The 22,471-nt window shown below is 42.2% G+C and overlaps 1 protein-coding gene across 1 annotated transcript in view; it reads left to right on the plus strand.

The window, feature by feature from the left end:
* The window catches only part of SASH1 (SAM and SH3 domain containing 1), a 211,561-nt gene that overhangs the window by 182,559 nt on the left and 6,531 nt on the right, over nucleotides 1-22,471 (plus strand). Inside the window, exons 11-17 of the mRNA XM_023188427.2 lie at nucleotides 4,814-4,888; nucleotides 6,968-7,111; nucleotides 11,014-11,149; nucleotides 12,293-12,462; nucleotides 13,253-13,462; nucleotides 14,222-14,372; nucleotides 19,785-19,898. Coding sequence (XP_023044195.1) covers nucleotides 4,814-4,888; nucleotides 6,968-7,111; nucleotides 11,014-11,149; nucleotides 12,293-12,462; nucleotides 13,253-13,462; nucleotides 14,222-14,372; nucleotides 19,785-19,898 — 1,000 coding nt within the window. The remainder of the gene's footprint in view (nucleotides 1-4,813; nucleotides 4,889-6,967; nucleotides 7,112-11,013; nucleotides 11,150-12,292; nucleotides 12,463-13,252; nucleotides 13,463-14,221; nucleotides 14,373-19,784; nucleotides 19,899-22,471) is intronic.

Below are 22,471 nucleotides of genomic sequence, written 5' to 3' on the forward strand. Positions count from 1 at the left end.
ACTGGAAGTGGTCACTTGTCTCATATTTTATTTGATCATTCAATTTTTGTTTGAGAGAACAGACATGCATGACATTTTGCAATTTTGTCCATTTTTAAATTCAACCCCAAAACATGTGTTTCCAACTGCATGACCATTCCATTGACTAGCCCTCCTCATCCCAAGCATCTATCTAAAGTGTTTTTATAATTATCAGTATAGGAGGTGTATGAACTAACAAAATTTAATTTAGGCTTCATTTATTTAGGTCATCAACATCAAAGGCTGGTTGATATACTGATTTATTTTTTATGAGTCTCTTTACAGACCATTTTCTCTTTTGAAGGAATGCTGTTAAAGAACTACTTGATCTTATAGAAAAAGCTAGAAATTAATTCAAGCAATCTTTATTGTTACATTCTTTGTCACTCCTCCACTGTTAAAAAGAATCAATTCCAGATATCTTAGTCTATCATTGGAAGAGGTTTCAGTTGGTAGTTAAGAAAACTAGTCCATTCTTTAAGTTTTTCATTTTAGAAATAAAGGCATACAATAGGCATATGACGCGCCACTGCACTCCAGCCTGGACGACAGAGCGAGACTCAGTCTCAAAAAATAAAAATAAATAAAAAAAAGAATCCGTAAGTTTTTAAAATTGTTTCCTTTTATATTTTAAATTTATTTTATATAGCCATGACTACCTTTTAGGTATGTCAACTTATTCAATTGTGTATTTATATTTCAAATGTTTTGATGAAACTTCTTCATACAGAAATAGTAAATAGAGAGAAATATGTTGTTAATGGATAGGAAGATTCAGTATCATAAAGTTTTTTTTTTTTTTTTCTGGAATGCAGTGGCATGATCTCGGCTCGCTGCAACCTCCGCCTCCCTGGTTCAGGCGATTCTCCTGCCTCGGCCTCTGAGTGGCTGGGACTACGGGCGCACGCCATCACGCCTGGCTTATTTTTGTATTTTTTAGTGGAGATGGGGTTTTGCCATGTTGGCCAGGCTGGTCTCGGACTCCTGACCTCGTGATCTGCCTGCCTCGGCATTCCAAAGTGTTGGAATTACAGGCGTGAGGGATTGCAGGTGTGAGCCACCGCACCTCGCCATAACTTTTTTTTTTTTTTTAACTTTAAATGTGTCTGTGGACTGGGCACGGTGGCTCTCGCCTGTAATCCCAGAACTCTGTGAGGCCGGGGTGGGTGGATTGCTTGAGTCCAGGAGTTCGAGACCAGTGTGGGCAACGTGGCGAGATTCCATCTCTGCAAAACAAATGCAAAAAATTACCCAGGCGTGGTGTCAGGGGCCTGTAGTCCCAGCTACTCGGGAGGCTGAAGTGGGAGCATCACCTGAGCTCCGGAGGTTGAGGCTGCAGTGATCTGAGATTTCCCCACTGCACTCTAGCCAGGCAACTGAAGGGAGACCCTGTCTAAAAAAAAAAAAAAAAAAAAATTACCTGTGAATATAAAGCAGTTTGGATAACTATCCTAATAGATAAGTTTTAATAATACTTACACAATTCCTAAAATGTGTTTAGAATTGTAAAAAGTCAAAAATTAGCAATAGTTTTTTGAAAAAGAATAAAGAAGAGAGACTTTGATTATTAGGCACTGATAATTTTAAAAAGCTAAATTAATTTTAAAAATATGGTCTCAGGATATAAATAAAAAGCTCAATGAGAAAAAAAGAAACACGTGAACTTAGAAATAGGCTTTACAGATATGGGAATGAGTGCTTGATAGTTGATAGGGTTTTGATGGATGACAAAAAATACAAAAAACAAAACATTTCATCAAGGTTTTATAAATGAGTGCATTTAAATTTTAATATTTCTGATAAATAGTATGTCAAAGAATACTATAAATGCAATGAAGAAAGATGACAAAACATGCAACTAACAAACGATTTGTAAACAAAATACAAAACGGAAAGCAAACAGAAATGATTCAGTAGAAAGAAACTGGTAATATATATGTAAATAGGCAGTTCACCTCGAAAGCATGTGGAACTTCCAAAAAAGAAACAGAAAAATACCTAACCCATTTCTTAATCATGTATGTACAACTAAGATAACATTTTACCAGTTCGTAACTGTAAGATTGTTAAAAATTAGTATATATTTTAACAAGTGTTAACAATAAAAATTGGAAATTGGGCCTGTTATACATTTCCATTGGGGATATAACTTGCTAGTGCCACTTTGGAGAACAATCAAGCAGTCCTGACAAAAATAATATATGCATATCCTAGGACCAAACAATTCTGTTTCTTTCTGCTTTCCCTAAAGACGTTTTTGAGCACGTGTCCAAGGATATTTATTGTAGCGCTGTTTGAAAGCAAGGTGCTGTTGAAGATATAACTTATTCAGTAAGGAATGGATAAATATACCATGACTGATTTATGATAGAACACTTCAGCAATAAAAAGAAAAAGTTACCTCTTTGTAGAAGCATGGGAAAATTAAGAAAGATAATTCTAGTAAAAACGCAAGTTGAAAAAAAATGATTGTAATAGCGTGGTATCATTTATATACTGTTTTAAAGTACACAAGAAAGAATGTACTGTCTATGCACAAACATTTGTAATAAAAGCATAAAAATAAAAAAAAATAGGCATATGAAAACTTAAATGAGATTCTAATTTATTGCAGTCATAGTTTCCACATAAATTCTTTCTCAGTTATTTCATATGCATCAGAAATAACTTGGGCTCCAACATTGCAGTAGATGCTGTAGTTTAAAGCAGGGACATGCAAAACCATACAATAATGAGGCATCTGGGCGCCATACCGTGTCTGTGAAGCCCTGAGTCACAGGAAAGAAACTAGAATAAAATCACTGCTTTTGCAAGAAGGAGGAAATGTACATGGCATTATAAGCTGGAAAGAGAAAGTTAATGTTAAAAATTAGCCTTGAGAGGTGGTCATAGCATTGCTTACCCAGTTAGGTGATTTGGTGAATATATTTGTGTAGAAAGGTTTTTCTCTTTCTATAGAACAGATATAGGTCCAGTTAAGTTGACGATAAAAGAAATCACATTGCTCATTGATATTTTATATAGAATTAGGATAATGTCTATTAGAAAATAAATCGGTAGTAGATTATTTAAAACAGCAGCAGCAGCAGCACTGGTGAAGAAGAACAGCTCTGAGTCATCCTGATGTCGGTTGTCATGAAATGCTTTCCTTATCTCTTGGCCTTCCTCTGTACCCCAGTGGCCATCTCTCACTTTGTGGCCTATTCCTGGTGTGCTCCGATTTTATAGTTGAACTCCCAGATTAGATTGTAAGGCCCAGAACAAAGCTCCACCTCTGCATTTGCATATTTATAATGTTAACTAAGCCTCAACTTCAGTATAACAGCTGCCAGGATGACTACCACATTCTCAGTACAGCCTTAATGAAAAGTAATGGAAGAAACCAGCATTTCGTAGAGTGCCTTGTGCCAGGCAGTGCGCTAGAAGGCTTCAAACATGATATAAGTATTATTTTAATAATAAATCTAAAGCTCAGAGAGTGTAAGTACTTTACCTGAGATCACACAGCAAGTAAGTGGCAGAACCAGAATTTGTGTCTAGATTTTTGTGATTTCAAAAACCTAGACATTTTCCTTCTAGGATGTTTCTACTTTATCAATTCAGTTAATTATATATATATATTTTTTTTTAAATAAATAAGCCATGCTTATAGTATATTAGGTTGGTGCAAAAGTAATCAAAGTTTTTGCCATTGAAAATAATGGCAAAACCGCAATTATTTTTGCACCAACCAAATACATTGTACTTTTCTGTTCATTTCTTCCATTTAATAGCTGTTCATTAGACTTCTCTGAGAAGCTGGTAACACAAAATATTGAACCCTGAATCTACAATTAAACTTTCATTACTGATGTTTAAAAAAGAGAATTAGTTGTAACATTAATGTGCGTTGCGGGACGCAGGGTGGTCGCTCAGAGGCTTTTACTAGAAAAACAACAGTGAATTTGAACCAAGTTCTGCAAATACAGAAATCACTAAGATATAAGCAGTTGTGTGAAGTTTTGCAACCACCTAAAAGGACAATAAAGTTTTCATTGTTTATAACATCAGCATTTTTCCTATTGAAATTAAAGAGTGTGGTCAAAGACAGTCACCGATTCATCCGTTTTCTTTCTGGGCAAATGTGGCATCTTCATTCACCGAGAGAAAAGGGTCATCGTTACTTAACTTGGTCAGTTAGATGGGAAAGTTACCAGCGTTTTTGGCTAGCATGGGGAAGCAATGAGTGAGTAATTCTCTTGGCCTGATTGGACAACTATAAACATAACCTTTCCCCCTCCTCTTCTCAGCGATTTAAAACTAAACAAAATGAAAGTCTGTTTGAAAAGCTTGCTGTTGGTGTCAGAGCCATGGGATTTTAGACCTGGGTTTTCAGGATGCCTGAGCACATGGATCCTCTAACACATATCCCTTCATTATCTCTACTGAACGTAGCTGATGTTAGGGGAAGTTCTGTGCTGGGGACGGGGAATCTCACAGCACTGGACTCATGGAGGGTTTTTTTGTTGTTGTTGTTTAGGCTTTTTTTAAGCGGTTGGTTTTTGCATGTTAAGAGGATTCTAGACTTCTGGGGTAGGCAAAGTTCCAGTGGCCTGTGAAAGGGAAAAATGAGTGAAGTTTCCTTACGACATGACTCATGTGTTTTTTTCTCATCATTTCTCGTGTTCTACTTTCATCCTGTACACATATTTGTGATTCAGAGATGTCCTGCAAATGGGGACTGTTGGGTTGGTGCACCGCCGGCTGGCTTAAGCATAACTGGAGTTTTTCTGCCCTGCCCTCTTTTCCACAGAGAACCTGCAGTTTTGGAGGATTTGACTTGACAAATCGCTCTCTGCACGTTGGCAGTAGTAATTCTGACCCAATGGTGAGTAGCGTCAGAGGAAAGCAAAAGATATGGATTCAGGTGATGAGGCTGACATATGTTGACCATTGAGCATCTTTGAGAACTGATAGTGGGTACTGTTTTCCTTGGTAATCCTCAGGCACATTTAGAGAAAAGCTCTATTTCACTCACTTTACGGACTCCACCATTCCACATGGAATGAATAATGACCACTCTCGCTGCCGTCTCCTTCCCTGAGTAGCACAGTTCCTTTAGTGCCTTTGCTTCCGGTTTTCTTGAAGTAACAAATCCAGATAAGTCTGGCCTCTGTGGTCTGAGTCATTTTGCACATGGCCTTTTCTTCTTGCTAGTTTCTAGCACGTAACTACGACACACACATAGTGCCACGAAGTGGAGCCCTGTGGGTATGTGCTGGCATTTTGGAACACCAGTCTTATTATAGGCCCAGTATCTGGCCCCACATGGCCTATACTAAGCCTAGGGTTTTGTGGTCTGGGGTGTCCTGGAGTGAACTTAGTCTCCGTGGGACCAAAGCAGACTAGACCCCTCAGGGATCTGGTGTCAGGCCCAGGTGTCTGCCCCCTCAGACCTGCTTTGAGGTCATAGTCTAGGGACAGGCCACCACAGTGGAACTTTAGGGAACAAGTTTCGTTCCCTAAAGTTTGCTTTCTCAGACCCCAAGGGTGAAGGTGAGTCCTTTTTTTTTTTTTTGAGACAGAGTCTCACTTTGTACCCAGACTGGAGTGCAGTGGCACAATCTTGTCTTGTCTGCAGTCTTGTCTCACTGCAACCTCCGTTCCAATGTAGCAGTTCTCCTGCCTCAGCCTCCCAAGTGGCTGGGATTACAGGCATATGCCACCATGCCCAGATAATTTCTGTATTTTTAGTAGAGATGGGGTTTCTCCATGTTGGCCAGGCTGGTCTTGAACTCCTGACCTTGTGATCCACCCGTCTTGGCCTCCCAAAGTGCTGGGATTACAGATGTGAGCCACTGCGTCCGGCCTTTGGTGAATCTTATATATAGTTTAGTTTGTCCTTTGCATTGTGTCATAAAACTGTAAAATGAAGATTTCATGTTTCGTGTTTGTTACGATCATGTGTCAGCTAAAATACCCACCTGGGATGTATATGAAATGTTTTGAAAATTTCCTGGAAGAAATTTAAACTATTTTATTTGACTATCAAATTATATTGATTCTTAAGCCAATAGTTTTCCGCTGTCAATCTTTTTTAGAAATGAGAGAAAATATGATTTGTTTTCTTTCTCAGAGAAAAATTTGTTTAAAAAAAAAAATGCAAACTAGAATGAGAGACGACCACAATCTAGTTTGTTAAGAGAGAAATGTACACACTGAGCACTATAGTGATGGAAATCCAATCAGATGTTGCTCTTCTAACGAGTGGGCTTAACCATTTGTTCTAACCTATTTCTCAGGGCAATTCAGTAGTATTATCCCTCTCTTCTCCCTCATTGCTCATTGCTGGGATTACATGAACTTAGTAAATCACTCTTTTTTTTTTTTTTTTTTGGAGACGGAGTCTCACTCTGTCGCCCAGGCTGGAGTACAGTGACGCGATCTCGGCTCACTGCAAGCTCCGCCTCCCGGGTTCACGCCATTCTCCTGCCTCAGCCTCCCGAGTAGCTGGGACTACAGGCTCCCGCCACCACGCCCGGCTAATTTTTTGTATTTTTAATAGAGACGGGTTTCACCGTGTTAGTCAGGATGGTCTTGATCTCCTGACCTCGTGATCCACCCGCCTCGGCCTCCCGAAGGTAAATCACTCTTTACTGATGAAATGCAGTCCCCTTGGGTGTTAAAAATAGCGGGAAAAATGTAACCTGATAAGGATGTACTAAAAGTAAGTAAAATAAAAACTGACTCACATCCCACTGTAAGCAAACAAACAAAAAGCCCTATAGTCAATAAGCTTTCATTTTTAATCAGAGAGATAAATAACAGCACAGAGTTAACACGAGAAGAACTTAAAGATCCTGAGGAATGCCCATATTTCTGAGAGCTAGGACAGTAATGGTTTAAATAATAAAACCTGTCCTTCATCTTTTGCGACCAACAGTACTTGCAACATTTTGTTTTACAGGGTAAAGAAGGAGACTTTGTGTACAAAGAAGTCATCAAATCACCTACTGCCTCTCGCATCTCTCTTGGGAAAAAGGTGAAATCAGTGAAAGAGACGATGAGAAAGAGAATGTCTAAAAAATACAGCAGCTCTGTGTCTGAGCAGGTATGCAGCTACCTGGTAGAATGTTCCCTTGGTTCTTCCTGACAAGAAAAGCTGAGGATGGCCCACCTGAGATTTTAAATGGTGCTAACTATACATATTCCTTGGCATTAACCTGCTCCAAGTCCGTGCTTTATTTACATAGAGAAACATTGTATTCAGCACACATTTATTAAGCACTTTGGGCTGTTCAGCACCGTGCTTGGTGCTGGGGAATACAAAATATAGGACTTGCCTTCTGTGTACAGACAAGAGAAAGAGACATGTAAAGAAATGGTTACTCTTCAGTGCAATAGGAGTTGTAAATTTGAATGCAAAGGAAGCATTTTATTTTCTAAACTATGCCTTGCTACAGAATGGATGTTACCTGAATCACACCTAAAACTTTTTTTTTTGAACAGCAGACTTGTCAATCATAGCACAAGTTGTTCTAGAAGCACATAGCCAGTCTAAGAAAGAAACTCGGAGTTCTTCCTGGGTACCAGACTTTGGTAATAATGTTTCAGAGCGGGGAGTTTTCCCTCATTTGCATCTGTAGCCATGAAGAAAGGTATCACAGAATAGATTTTTTTCCCCCCTAGATCTATAATTTTGTTGCTAGAAAAATGACTGTTTCTGTCTTAATTGCATGGGTGGAGGGAGTCAAGACAGTTGGAGTGCTGGGCCTCAAGGTAATTATGACCATTCGATTTTCAAGACACTCTCCTCCGGCACCTGTACAGCATTCATTTTGTAACCTGTTGAAGTACCTGTGTATGAGCTGGTTGTCTGCTTGAAATATGTAGGTAATGCAGTTTATTTACCAAATAAAATCAGCGGTGAAAGCAGACATTTTTGCTCAGCTGCTGCTCTCTGGTGGGCACAGTGAGCTAAAACCAAGCATCGCCCCTATGCGAATGACAACACCACCAGCCTGCGACCTGCCTCACTTGATTCAAACAATGCCTGCATGGCAGCTTCAGTTGATTACAGTGATTCTCATGGGGAAGGGGTGAGAGGGTATCATTTTGCTCCCCCATGCACCCCAGGGCAATGTCTTTCAATGGTCAGACTGGCTTGAGATGAAGTGGAATGGATATTGCTGGCATCTAGAGCAGCAGTGCCCAGTCATTTTGCACCAGGGACTGGTTTTGTGGAAGGCAGTTTTTCCACGGAGCTGGGGTGGGTGGTGGTTTCAGGATGATTCATGTGCATGACATTTCTTGTTCACTTTATTTCTGTTGTTATTACATTGTAATATATAATGAAGTAATTATACAACTCACCATAATGTAGAATCAGTGGGAGCCTGAGCTTGTTTTCCTGCAACTAGATGGTCCCATCTGGGGTGATGGGAGACAGTGACAGATCATCAGGCATTAGATTCTCATAAGGAGTCTGCAACTTAGATGCCTCATGTGCACAATTCACAATAGGATTCGTGCTCCTATGAGAATCTAATGCCACCGCCGATCTGATAGGAGGTGGAGCTCAGACAGTAATGCGAGTAATGGAGAGTGGCTGTAAAAACAGATGAAGCTTGGCCTACTCACCCGCCACTCACCTCCTGCTGTGCGGCCCACTTCTTAACAGGCCACAGACAGGTTCTGGTCCATGGCCCGGGAATTGCAGAATGCTGATCTAGAGGGTAGAGGCCAGGGACACCGCCAAACATCTTAGCATGGACAGGACAGTCCCCACAGCAAAGAACTGTCCATCCAAAATGATCAGTGCTCAGGCTCAGAAACCGTGGCTTATTAGACCTGCAGGAGATGTTGGACTGCCTTCAGTGTGTCTTATCCACGATTGTTTTCTTTATTCTTTTCATTCTCTTGTCCCTATGGATGAGGTAGTGATAGTGGTTCCATATTTCTTCCCAGCAATGAAGCAGTCAGCATGCTAGTGAAAGCATGATATTAATTTAAAGCATTTTATTAAGTTTGCTTTTCCCCCAAATTGAAACAGCCACTAAAACTCTTCAGCTCATGTTCAAAGAGGTTTTATGCTTTATGAATCATAAGCATGCAATTTTAATATCATTTTGACATTTTTCAATAATTTTACTACCATATAGCAATCTTATGTGCTTAGTTCTATTTTTTTAAGGCAGTCATTTCACATAAGGAATAAAAGAAATAACTGATCATTATAAATTTTCTGTAAAGCAAAAATAATGGAAGGTTTTGTGTGGTTGGTTTTTTTGTTTTTGTTTTTGTTTCGAGACAGAGTCTCACTCAGTCACCCAGGCTGGAGTGCAATGGTGTGGTCTTGGCTCACTGCAACCTCTGCCTCCTGGGTTCAGGCGATTCTCCCACCTCAGCCTCCGGAATAGCTGGGACTACAGGCGCGTGCCACCATACCTGGCTAATTATTGTATTTTTAGTAGAGATGGGGTTTCACTACATTGGCCAGGCTGGTCTCGAACTCCTGACGTTGTGAGCCACCCACCTTGGCCTCCCAAAGTGCTGGGATTACAGGCATGAGCCACCGTGCCCACCTTGTGTGTTTTTTAATAAAAAGTTTCGAGTAAATATAGCAACCATTATGGCAGGGATATTTGTTTTCTCTGATACTGCTATATGCCCAGTACCTGGAATAGTGCCTGTTATTGTAGGTAATTAATAAACACGTGATTAATAAATTAATAATTTTAAAAAGCATTTGAAAATATATCAGAGATCCACATTTACTATTGCTGTTTTTCAAACTGCGTGCTTTTTTCAGAAGCATTACAGAAGATTTCGATGGGAAAAAAATCACTTATTTTATGATGCAGAAAGGAGGAATGAATTTTTTTTTTTTTTTTTTTTAAGGAATTCATACTTTGGAGCTTCAGTAACTTCCTAATAATGTCAACTTTAGTTTTCTTTGTTATTTTTGAGGTCGCTTGCTCACTTTCCTCACACTGAAAGCACTAATGTGTGTTGGATCAGAAACTACTGTTGCTGATGTCCTCAGATGTTTATAGGGCCCGTGGAACTGTGTTAAGGCCCTTCTGATGATTCAGCAGCATGCAAATAGGAGGTTGCGTTTAGTTGGTTTTGTGCTCACGTGGCTGTGGCCATATGTAATATGCCAGAGACTTTTCTATTTTGGCAAGTAAACAATTCTCACTGCAAACTTTCTAAAGTGTGACATCGTGTATTGATATAGCACCATGAATCAAATAAGCATGCTATGCTCAAATGTGCAAATGAGGAGCCGCTGAGAGGGTAACACTTAGCTACCCAAAATGCAGAAAGTACTGCTGAGTCACTCCCATCAGGATTCTGGTCTGAAAGAGACTTCCCAGCTTTTTACTGACAGCACTTTAGAAAAGTGAAAGAACCTAAGACTTTAGAGTGAGATATGGAAATTTTATTGTAGACTGGAAAATAGTATGTTTGCTGTATATTTGGGTTTTAATTTTGTATTTCTTTAGCCAATGCCAATAATTTGTATAAATAGAAACATAAGAATCTAGCCAATTTTTTCCCCCAAGGAGTATACTTTTTTAAAAGTGCAAATGTTTCCTATCCAAGTAGATTAAATGTCCTCTGACTGCACTTCCAGGTATTCCATTAATCATGGATTGTACTTGATCTACATTTGAAGTCCAGCCTTGCTACTGGGCTTTTGTGTGTGCTGAGTCTCTAAGCCTTTAAGTATTTTGTCTGTGTGGTAGATAGATTTTTTTTCTTGGAGATTTCAGGAATATCTACTTGAGAATGAGAAATAATATTTGAGTGGTTAATAAATAGTAACATTGTTCATAACTTTAAAGTAAGCAAGGATATAGGTTTAAAAGGAGGAGAATATTGGTTATGGAATCAAATATGAGTGTGGATTGATTTGATTGATTTCATTGAAGGCCAAGTCACTGAGAATTACAAAACAACACCTGTCCACTCTGATGAACTTCTTCATTTTGTTGAAACCCATGGCAGGATTCGGGCCTCGATGGAATGCCTGGCTCCCCTCCGCCTTCACAGCCTGACCCCGAACACTTGGACAAGCCCAAGCTGAAGGCCGGGGGTTCTGTAGAAAGTCTTCGCAGTTCTCTGAGTGGGCAGAGCTCCATGAGTAAGTCTAGTTTGTCATTGTAGATTATTTTCTTTGGAGTTAATATGTGACATATACTGAGCACTAGGTTCAGACAATTGTAAGGTGAGTAAGACCAAGTCCTGCCCTTCAGGTGCTATTAGAAAACCAGACCTGCAAACTCTCTGGACTCAGAGTCGTGTCTGTTTATTAGTAGACATGCAGCAGCAGCAGCCCAAAAGAGGAGGTGATGAATTTTGATCAGAGACAACAGGGAAAGCATCTCAGAAGAAGGATCTAGAGAGCAGGGGGAATAAGCCAGGGAGACAAGCACATGCAGGTGACCAGCAAAATAAAGGGAATGGGGAAGGGAGGGGAATTTTATATGTGACTGATAAATTCAGGCCAATGGTAGTTGGGAGTTGGCTGAATGGTATGAAGGAAAAGATCAACTTTTTATTTTATTTTTATTTTTATTTTTTATTTTTTGAGATGGAGTCTTACTGTCTCCCAGGCTGGAATGCAGTGTTGTGATCTCAGCTCACTGCAACCTTTGCCTCCCTGGCTCAAGGGATCCTCCTTCTGCCTCAGCCTCCCGAGTAGCTGAACTACAGAGGCATGCCACCACACCCGGCTAATTTTGTTGCAGAGATGGGGTTTTGCCACGTAGCGCAGGCCGATGGAACTCCTGGACTCAAGCAGTACGCCCACCTCGGCCTCCTAAAGTGCTGGGATCATAGGCGTGAGCCACCGTGCCCCGAGATCAAATTTAAGCCTACCACTAAGTTCATACCCTTTGGGGCACATGATATGACCACTCTGAATTTGTTTCCTCGTCTGTAAAATGGTTCAAAAGAGTGTGCATTACCACTGAGAGGTCACGAATGTTAAGAGCAGAGTCTAGTGACTGGTCCTGCAGTGTCCTCCACATGGGAGCCTCGGTGCCACGTGGATTCCCAGGTCTTGAGGGTAACTTGCTGTGAGTCCCCTGTCCAGTGAGGAACTGAGGGATAACACTCGGAGAATTCATAACTGGGCCCTGCCCTGGTCCTGACAGAGGGTTGTGGCTCAATGCTTCCTTTCTCTGAGCCTTCGTTTCCTAATCTGCCTTCCCTTCAATACCTTTCTGCTTTGCTGGGTGGGAAATCTGTATCTACCCTTGTTCTTCCTCTGTTTCCTGTACAGGTGGTCAAACAGTGAGCACCACCGATTCCTCAACCAGCAACCGGGAAAGCGTCAAGTCGGAAGATGGGGATGACGAAGAGCCGCCTTACCGAGGCCCGTTCTGCGGGCGTGCCAGGGTGCACACTGACTTCACCCCCAGTCCCTATGACACAGACTCACTCAAGCTCAAGGTATCTCTCTCCCTGGCCTCAGAGCAGCTAACTGGGCTCTTCCTTTTCTCTAGGAGGCTTTCTTTCCTCACTGTTGAATGCTAGACTACTATGGTATAGACTGGGCAGTATCTCGGCTACCTTGATCACTGGTCTCCTCTGTAGTGAAAAACAGAACAAGAACCAGCCAGCCCTCGAGGCAGAGGGAGGGTCTCGTGTTAATCCCCGGGTTATTATCACTTCACCCCTCTGACCTCAGCTTCCCTCTAGAATTCCTATTGCACACCGTCCCTCTCCCCACCACCTCCTGCTCCACACACCTGGTTTCTATGTTTTCTCCATCTGAAGAAAGATTTCTGCCTTCGGTGTGCTCAGAGATACCCTTATGGGACAGATGGGGTTCCACAAAGTGTGTGCAGCCATGACAGGGCCAGAAGTGACACTGGTTAGGACAGGTGGGAAGTGCCTTCTCCAAGAAGTGGGAGTCCTCTGAGGCAGGAAGGCGTATAGAGTGCCAGGTGGGCAGCCTGGCTGAGAGCACCAGAGGCACCCCAGGCACGCCTGCTTCTACAGGGCAAGAGGGTGGAGGGGCTGTGACCAAGGGCCTGTGTGGAATTCCGTACACCTGTCTGGCCTCTGCTGAGCTCATAGTCACATCCTATGCGGGTCACTCAGAGGGGTGACTTGTGGGACCCCGATTCTGGCCTTCGTGGCATCTTCACTTCTGCATCACCTGTGTATCTGACAGACTCATGATCTGTACATTCATGGAATATACCTAATGGAAAGATCTTTGCTCCCTGGGCCACAGAAAGGAGACATCATTGATATCATCAGCAAGCCGCCCATGGGGACCTGGATGGGCCTGCTGAACAACAAAGTCGGCACATTCAAGTTCATCTACGTGGACGTGCTCAGCGAGGACGAGGAGAAGCCCAAGCGCCCCACCAGGAGGCGGCGGAAAGGAAGACCGCCCCAGCCCAAGTCTGTGGAGGATCTCCTGGATCGGATTAACCTAAAAGTCAGTCGCTTAGGATTCTCGTCACACGCTACTACCTCACTGCCTTTTTCTCTCCTACACTGAGCAAGAGAGGGCATTTTTAGGGTAGGGTTGGGGCTGATCTGTGTGGTCCAGTAAGGGTGACTCGTTACTATGATGAGCATCCATTCTACAGAAAGAGTTGCCAGTTTTCTAACACTGCCCTTGACCTCAGCTATGGGTGATAGCATAAGTCCCAGATCAAACCTTGCTGCTGGAAGAGCTGTAGGCAGAAACTCCTGGCACCTTGATCACAGCTAGCTCCACAGGGGCCACGAGGAAACTCCGTGCCCACCTCCCTCCCACCATCACTCCCAGCATCTACTAGTGTGAGTCTGCAATGAGAGATTACGTTTCCTCTTTGCAAAACTCTTGATCCTGAGGAATTAAATGCTGGATTTTAATAGCTCTGTAAATGGAGGAGGCGTCTCCTCTGTTGTGGGCTCTGTGGAGGTAAAGGAATTAGCTCTTATCAAGAGTACAATTATAGTGCAAGCCTGCGGAATCCATCACAGCCTGCAATGTACATCTTCCTAACCCAGGGTTGATAAAACACCCTGCTTGCCTACTAAGCCAGAGGACTGGGATGTTCAGGATCCATTGCAAATGATACTTTCTCATCTTTTGATTAACATGAAGATGACTATGAGAACAGTGTGGGGGTTGCAGGCTAGTTGTTGGCGGTGTTATCACGTGGCTGAACTGGCTGACTCCCTTCTGTCTTCCTTCTCCCTCTCACAGGAGCACATGCCCACTTTCCTGTTCAATGGATATGAAGATTTGGACACCTTTAAGCTGCTGGAGGAGGAAGACTTGGATGAGTTAAATATCAGGGACCCGGAACACAGAGCTGTTCTCTTGACAGCGGTGGAGCTGTTACAAGAGTATGACAGTAAGTCCCTGAACACACAGAGGTGTTGCCTGTGAGGTCCGCCACAGCAGGCCCCACGTATGCCGCCAGTATGTGCTTAGGTCCCTGGAGTCGCTTATTCTGTCCTCTTCTTTCACAAGCCAAGGTCAAATAGCACAAAGACATAAATTCCCAGGGCAGACATGGGAACAAAAGAAAACCTCATGTGCCGCCGCTGCCTTTCCAGGCATGTTTCTAGGTGATAGTTGAAGAGGATTCTGCACCAAGTGTCTGCAAGAATGGAATTACAGTTTGGGTAGACTCCACTTGCAGTACTATTGAGATGTGCAGCCTCCAGCAGGCCACTGGGACAGCTGAGCACAAAAGTGACTGACCAGCTGGGAGGTTTTCGCCCAGCTAAGGATTGACTACTTCTCAGAGCACACGAGGAGTTGTGTTCTTATTGAATAGACTGGTTAGTGAATAAATGAAATTCATCAGCTTTCGTTAAAGGAGGAGATGTCTCTCTGCAGTGAATATGTAGAGCAGAGAATTCCGTATCGATTGGCTTGCAAATTCCTAACCTAAATGACAGCTTATTTTTACAGCCTGTGAGCAGAATCATCAGTGAGCTCACAGCTTTTATGAAGTCTATTTGAATATACCATATCCTTTGCTCCATTAACTCAGTCTTATCTTGCTCTGTATTCTTCAGTCTGCCATCAGAAATATTCCTGAAATCATTCATCTGAAAGGAGTATCCTTTCTAGTTACTGAATTCAAATGCGTTTTCCTTCAAGGACTCTGCTTCAGGGATATCAGTAGCTAATAGCATTTCTGTTGCTGAAAGACACACCAAAACCATGGTTAATGGTGGAAAAAAGAATTATACATTACTGAAATGTATCAGGCGTGAGAAATACAGAAGCAAGTGTCATTAGGTGAAATTCACTTCTGCTAAATAGACAGTCCCTCTAAATGAACTGATAAGCTAGAGAAACACACACCATCAGATAGATGTCTGAGCCTAAGATAAACAGGCTGCCTTCAGGGATATATTTGGAGATAATTGTGATTCATAGTTAATATCACTTTATAAAGGGCAGTGTTAACATTCTTTTAAGTATTTGATTTCCAAGAGACACGTTGGGGTCTGTGGCCAGGTTGTGTGTGAAGAGCCTGCACGGTAACTGGTGTAGCCTACCAGCTCAATTAGTATGAATCAATATTAAATCATCTATTGTCCTGAATCACATCTGCCGAGTAGCATAGCCCACTTGCTTTTCCTCAGTCACCAAGAACAGCTGGGTTTTTGTTGTTGTTGTTTTATTTTGGTTTGTTTTGTTTTTGAGACAGAACTTTGCTCTCGTTGCCCAGGCTGGAGTGCAGTGGCACGATCTTGGTTCACTGCAACCTCCACCTCCCGGGTTCAAGCCGTTCTCCTGCCTCAGCCTCGCAAGCAGCTGGGATTGCAGGCATGCACCACCACGCCCGGCTAATTTGTGTATTTTTAGTAGAGATGGAGTTTCACCATGTTGGCCAGACTGGCGTCAAATTCCTGACCTCAGGTGATCTGCCCACCTTGGCCTCCCAAAGTGCTGGGATTACAGGCGTGAGCCTCCACATGCAACCAACAACTGGTTTATATGTACTCTCCATTACATTTCCTTTATCATCCACAGCTTTGGAGGAGAAAAACTAACTCCTGAGTGTAAGGCAGGAATCTGTGCTTAGACTCTTCCATGCCATGTTGGCTCAGGCCTATCGTTCCTCCTGGGATCACATCCTGAGATTTTTGTATCAGGGAGCATTTTGTAGGAGGGTATGGCTATCCATCAGGTTGCTAACCTGGAAGGTGAAGAAGACCTCTTTGCCTCTTCAAACATTCCATTATGGATCTATTCTGCTCTGTTGCTTAGAACTTCCCTGAGATATAAACTTGTACTTCCTTTTATTGGTTCCAAAGCAAAGCCTTCAAGGTTCCAGAGGTACCCATTAGTGCCAAGAGTCAGGATCCAGACTTTTCCTAGCATTATAGGATTTTACATCCAATATAGTTAAAGTCACCATGGCTAAGAAGTAGTGCCTCTAACTGATAACTTAGAGAAACATGATAGGTTTCTGTCAAACCAAATTTCTATACACTAGAGAGATGCAGAGGTCTATTGAGATCTTTGAAGATATGTAGGGATCTTGAAAGGTTTCTAGCTTAGCCATCACTGAGAGCAAAAAGTACATTTCCAGCACTACTTGGAAGTCAGACCTGTCCAGCCTCCCTCAAAGTGTGGGAAAAATGCCAGCCTTCATATGGGAACCCCACTGGGAAAAGACTCTGATTGTCAGATGGCTGCTCCTTACACCGAGCCCAGAACCACTATCTTAGGTCTGGCAGATGAAAGTGTCTTACAAATTGCTAAAAGAATTTTTACTTGTGGTAAAGTACATTATAATCTAAAGTTTACTGTCTTAGCCATTTCTAAGTATAAATAATAACTTGTATAAGAATTCTAATTTAGGAATTATTTCAAACATGCAGAAAAGTACAGGGAAAAAGAAAACAAACATACACATGTACATGCTGAAGTTAATGTTTTGCCATATTTTCTTCATTTCTTACATTTTAAGAAATATGGCGTAAGCCCATCTAAAGTCCTGCTTTCAGAGACTCCCATTCCCTTCTCTTCTTTCCCAAAGTAACTGCTCCCCAGGCAATGGTATGTGCCCTTGGGTACCACTACCTTTTGATGTTGGAATATTCATAGGTGTCTTAGCATATTCTCTCCCTGTGTGGGCGGGGGGAGGAGGGGGTTGGTGAGGCTGGAGGCAGAGAGAGCTTAGTCCAAGCAGAGCCCCTTCAGGTTGAAGTTCAGGTCATACTCAAATGGGGTTTCAGCCTCACAACCTAGCACTTTGCTGTGATTTGACTATGGGAATTTTCAGGGTTCTAGCTCATCTTCTTTCTTATCTTTTGTACCTAGGCACCAATGCTAACAAGTGTGGGAAAAGGTCATGGTCCTGATTCTGCACTACGGAGGAGAGGCACCTCACCTCTTTTTGTCTTCTCCCTAATAGACAGTGATTCTAGCCCCCTTCCTTATGCCTCATGGGTCTATAAATAGAACTGTGGTTTTCAGGTGACAGAATGGATCCCCTCCCTCTCCAAAATAATTTCAGGTATCCTGCTGTGTCTGGTGAGGCTGGGGTCCCCAAATATGCAGGCACAGCACGTATTTCCATGCTGCAGCAGGAGCAGGTCTTCTGTGTTACTCCCACCGGCCAGCACTCTGGAGTCTGTTTTGGCCACTGTGGTGCACTGAACCGTGTCACCAGACACAGAGTACACTGACTCCTCTCCCTGGGTTGTAATGGATAGCGCAAAGCCCTCATTTTATAAGCATCATTTTTCTAAATAACATGCTAGGCTAGAACAAAGGCCACTGGAAAGCCACAGGCTCTTCCACATAGTGAGAACATTGCTCTAGAATATTCCACTTTTAGGGGGTCGGGGGGACAGTATTTGTTCTTGTGCTTCCAATTAGTTAATTTTTCATTAGTCATTTTAAAAGTAGCATTCTTAATTTGGGATTCTAATAGAGGGACTTACGCTGCCACGATCTCTGCTGTAGTTGGGGCTGTAAAATGCTTTCCCTGTGAGAAATGCAAGCAGGAAGTGGTGAATGGACAGCTGGAGAGCTGCCAGAGCCTTCCGCCTCCCCACATTTTTATTTTGATGACCTGAGAAAAGGCATCACATTTCTGGTTTATTGATTTCTTTTTTTCTTTGCGTATGTGGTTGGAGTGGGGGAGTTGGTGGGGGATGAAAAGAAAGGAAAATAAAGCGATTCATCACTGCAACTAGCTATTTTATGTAGAAAATGTTTTCTTGGTTTCTGTTTTATGTGACCAAGCACTTTGCATAATAATGCAAAGATGATCTGCGTGTAAACTCAGTGTCCCGTGTAAGGCTCCACGTGCCCTTTCAACAACATGCCGGCTGATACTTCTGGGTTGTTGAAGACCCTCGCGGCTTTCCACGTGATTTCCTTGGGGGGCAGGTTCACTCAACAGAAGTGTCTGACGCTGCTCTTGATTTTTTCCCCTCCTCCAGCTTTGTTGAGGCACAATTGACAAATAGTGATGCTTCTCTTTAAAAGCCGTCCTCAGAATGAGGTCTTCCTTTTTTTTTTTTATTTTATTATTATTTTTATTTATTTCAATAGCTTTGGGGGTATAAGTGGTTTTGGGTTACATGGATGAATTATATAGTGGTGAATTCTGAGATTTTACTGCACCCATCACCTGAGTAGTATACATTGTACCTAATATGTAGTTTTTTTAATCCCTAGACTCCCCACACCCTTCCCCTTCTGACTCTCTAAAGTCCACTGTATCGCTTTGTATGCCTTTGTGTGCTTATAGCTTAGCTCCCACTTACAAGTGAGACCATGTGAATTTTGGCTTTCTACTCCTGTGTTACTTCACTTAGAATAATGGCCTCCAGGTCCATCCAAATTGCTGCAAGGACATTATTTCATTCCTCTTCATGGCCAGGTAGTATTCCATGGTGTATATAGAGGTACTACATTTTCTTTATCCACACGGAATGAGGACGTTCAGCTTTCAGTCTTCCATTTATCTATACCAGCAACCATGTATCTGTTACTCAGCTTCCAAGTTGGAGGGTTTCCTAAGCTTTCCCCGGCTTTTTTACTTATATGCAGGAGACAGAAGTGTGCTGGCACAAGACAAAGGGAGAAGCAGAAAAGAAGAGCAACCACTAACTTATCCCAAACAACAAAAATAAAAGGAGATTTGCCACTGGCCTCTCCTCAGTTTTGGGGTTTGTGCCTCCTCTTGCCAGCCTTACTCCTGCTGAGCTAATAGAAGAGCCCTCAGTACCTGTCCCTGAGGGCTAAGAATGCTCCTAAATGCTTATAAAATTTATTTCATTTGACACTTTAATATTAACTCCCAAATTTGGAAAGTTGGCAACACAACTATCTTCCAGCACAAGTTTTATAGATCTCCCAAAAACGTATGACCCAATCTCACCTTGTGCATGGGGCATTTATTCTCTCTTTGCTTCTCCTCGATGGCGCCATCACTCAGAAGGGACTGGGAGCCCCACTGCCGAAACAACAGTCTGCTTTTCTCCTTTCCTCATAGCCCCAAGGCTGGAGTTTGCATAACTTAAAAGCTTCTGTTTGCATAACTTAAAAGGCGTCAACATATTCCAACTGTGTGCTCTCTCCAAACTTATCTTTGTGCGATGAATACTTTATTGGGAGAAAAGTTGTGATCACACTAGTTCATTTTGATCTCATCTATTTTAAGATAAATTGTTCTCTTCCAAAAGCTCAGGGCAGTAACTGAGGATAAAGTCGAGATCTGTTGACTCTGAAATCTCTGCTTTTCACTCCCCTTGTTGATTTCGTGCCTTGTTCTCTCCTCTAGGTAACAGCGACCAGTCAGGATCCCAGGAGAAGCTGCTTGTTGACAGCCAGGGCCTGAGTGGATGCTCACCCCGAGACTCAGGATGCTACGAAAGCAGTGAGAACCTGGAAAACGGTAGTGTCAGCATGAGTGGCTGGGAACCTGCTTTGACAATTACTGATTTCAAAGCACAATTTTCTGCCAAAGGTCGATTCTATTCCTATCATGCACTCAGCAATCATCTTTTCCTTTCTGACCTCTATACCATTCTAGTCCAAGTTAGCCTCCCTATCTGTTCTCCTGGCTGCTGGGTGAGGTTAATAAATTCCGTGTAAAATACCTGCAGCCGTAAAACCTAAACTGTGTGTCTCTTATACCCTTTTCTTTATGCAATAAACACCAACATTTGAGTGTTGGGAGCTATTAGGTCCATGAGGAAAACAATTTACCAGGCAGACCATCCATCAGGGTTACACCAGCAGCGGTGTCTTAAATGCCTCGGCTGCACGGCCTGAGTGTCGAGGCAGTTACTGCAGGAGAGAAGGATTGGATGGCCACATGTCTCATTTGTGACGTCTCTGTACAGCCAGTCAGGAAGTAGTCAGTATGAAGTTTCAGAAAACGTACTTGTCTCAAACAGAAGAGGAGTCTTAAGTGGTATGGGGTCAGGTGGGCTAGACGTTACCGTGGATGGCTCTGGTTTCCTGTTGTGACCCCAGAATTCTCATTGTAGCAAGATGAGAAACAATGGTAAGAGGCTCACGCTGCCACAGTCACCTAGATCTCTGTCAAACTCTTGAAGGCCGTCACAAAAAATGCCCAGGTTTGATAGTTTTTAGCAGCCATTGGAATCCTGTCTAGTAGCCCATGTGTTAAGATGTTTGCTGAGCACCTCCTAAAGCAAACTTTTTAAAACTCCAGGCTGTATTTTATTAGTGGGTTGTGAAAGCAATTTAGTGGGTCATGGACAGCAGTTTTGAATACAAATATCAGAGAGCATCCTCTAAGATAAAGGTTAGTATTGTTAGCACTGTCACTTGTAATCCTTGTTTCAGTTATGTCTGTGTGTGTGTGTTTGCGGTTGTGTGCATGCATGTGTGTCTCTGTGTACTACATGTTGAATGTAAAATGTATTTCTTACTGGGAATCATGGGAAAAAATAGTTTGAGAGCCATTGTGGGCACCAGAACTAGGGCTAAGGAAAAGAAAGTGGGTGTCTAGGATGCAAACCCTAAGCGTGCTCACTCTCAGGTATCAGCCCTGCACTCACGTGACTCTGGGCAGTCACCTCCTTAGAGTTTGTCCTCTAGGCACTTTGTTTGCCTCACTCTAATTCCAATTTTAAGAAGCATCTTGGGGACCTCAGAATTTGAGCCATGGCGCCCTGCTATTCAACCATGATGCCCTGCTATTCTATCAACTTGGGAAGATAGTAATTCTCCCCAAGCTATATATAATATTCAGGTAGCCTGAATATATCAAGACAGGATACAAAACCCACCTAGTATCCCAGTACATCCTCAGTTTCAGTAAATGTCAGAATCCTTGTGTAGCTCATGTAGGTTCTGAAGAATTTTTCTTTTCTCTTAATAACCTTTTCATATCCAAAACTTTCCAGGAAATTAATTCCCCCAGCTGTTGGTGATTGGTAAGGATCTCACAGACTGGCAGAATTTTTCACGCCCAAATGAATTCATGTGTACCTGCTAAAGAACTAGATTGCTAGCAAACCATACTTTGAACATAAAGTAAATTCAGAGATCTTTCTAATATAAGGCAGAATGCAAAGATGGAACTTATATGTATAGTTTCATATTGGGAGTTAAGGGAAAAGAAAGTCATATTTCTAAAATTTATGCTAAAGAAGTTCTAATAATTTTCTATTTCAACCTACTTTTAAAATTTGATGTGATTTTTTTTTTTTTTTCTGAAGAGGTGTTTCTTCATTTATCTGTGATGGTTTTTCTAATAATGAAAAGTAGGACCATGGTCATTATCTTCAGTAGTAGCATTAGGCTGATGATCTTTATGTAACAACAATAATATCCTACAGATGCGTAGCATTTTGGTGTTTATCATTGTGGAACATACAGGTGGACAGGGTCAAAGCACACAACAAACATGTTATTAACCAAAAACATAACAAGGGACAGTTAATCTCTGTGTGTGTGTGTGTGTGTGTGTGTGTGTGTGCGCGCGCGCGCGCACGCGCACGCACATGCATGTAAGTACTGATGAGAACAAAGCATTCAGCATGTTGCGTGGCCCATGAATTGGCAAAGCTTATCCAACAGCAGAAGTTTAATATCAATTACCAGTCATCAGATAAGTAGTTTATGTCTGGTTGATAGTTCAGTTATCAGTCTGACCGTTGTAACCAGTACTGTTGCTTTGCTGGGACCTAAACCTTTATCAGTATTTTGTAGATTTTCTTTGGCAAAGTACTCACATGAGTTTACCTGTCTGTGCCCAGGTTGGTTGATTGTTTCTAGGATACATTTATTAGAAGGAGGGGCTTCAAGGAAGGTGGGATTTGAGCATTCACTGATCACTCTGTAGGGGATACCATTTCTAGAACCTATTCTGAAGTTCAGTCCAGCTCTCCTTTTCCATCATGACCTTGAGAAATTGTGCTCACCCAACAAATGCCATCAACATGCGGTACGATGATCACCCTCTTACCACATCAATTGCAGCTGGGCACAGAC

This window comes from Piliocolobus tephrosceles, chromosome 5, assembly GCF_002776525.5.
Source record: "Piliocolobus tephrosceles isolate RC106 chromosome 5, ASM277652v3, whole genome shotgun sequence".
Classification (NCBI taxonomy): domain Eukaryota; kingdom Metazoa; phylum Chordata; class Mammalia; order Primates; family Cercopithecidae; genus Piliocolobus; species Piliocolobus tephrosceles.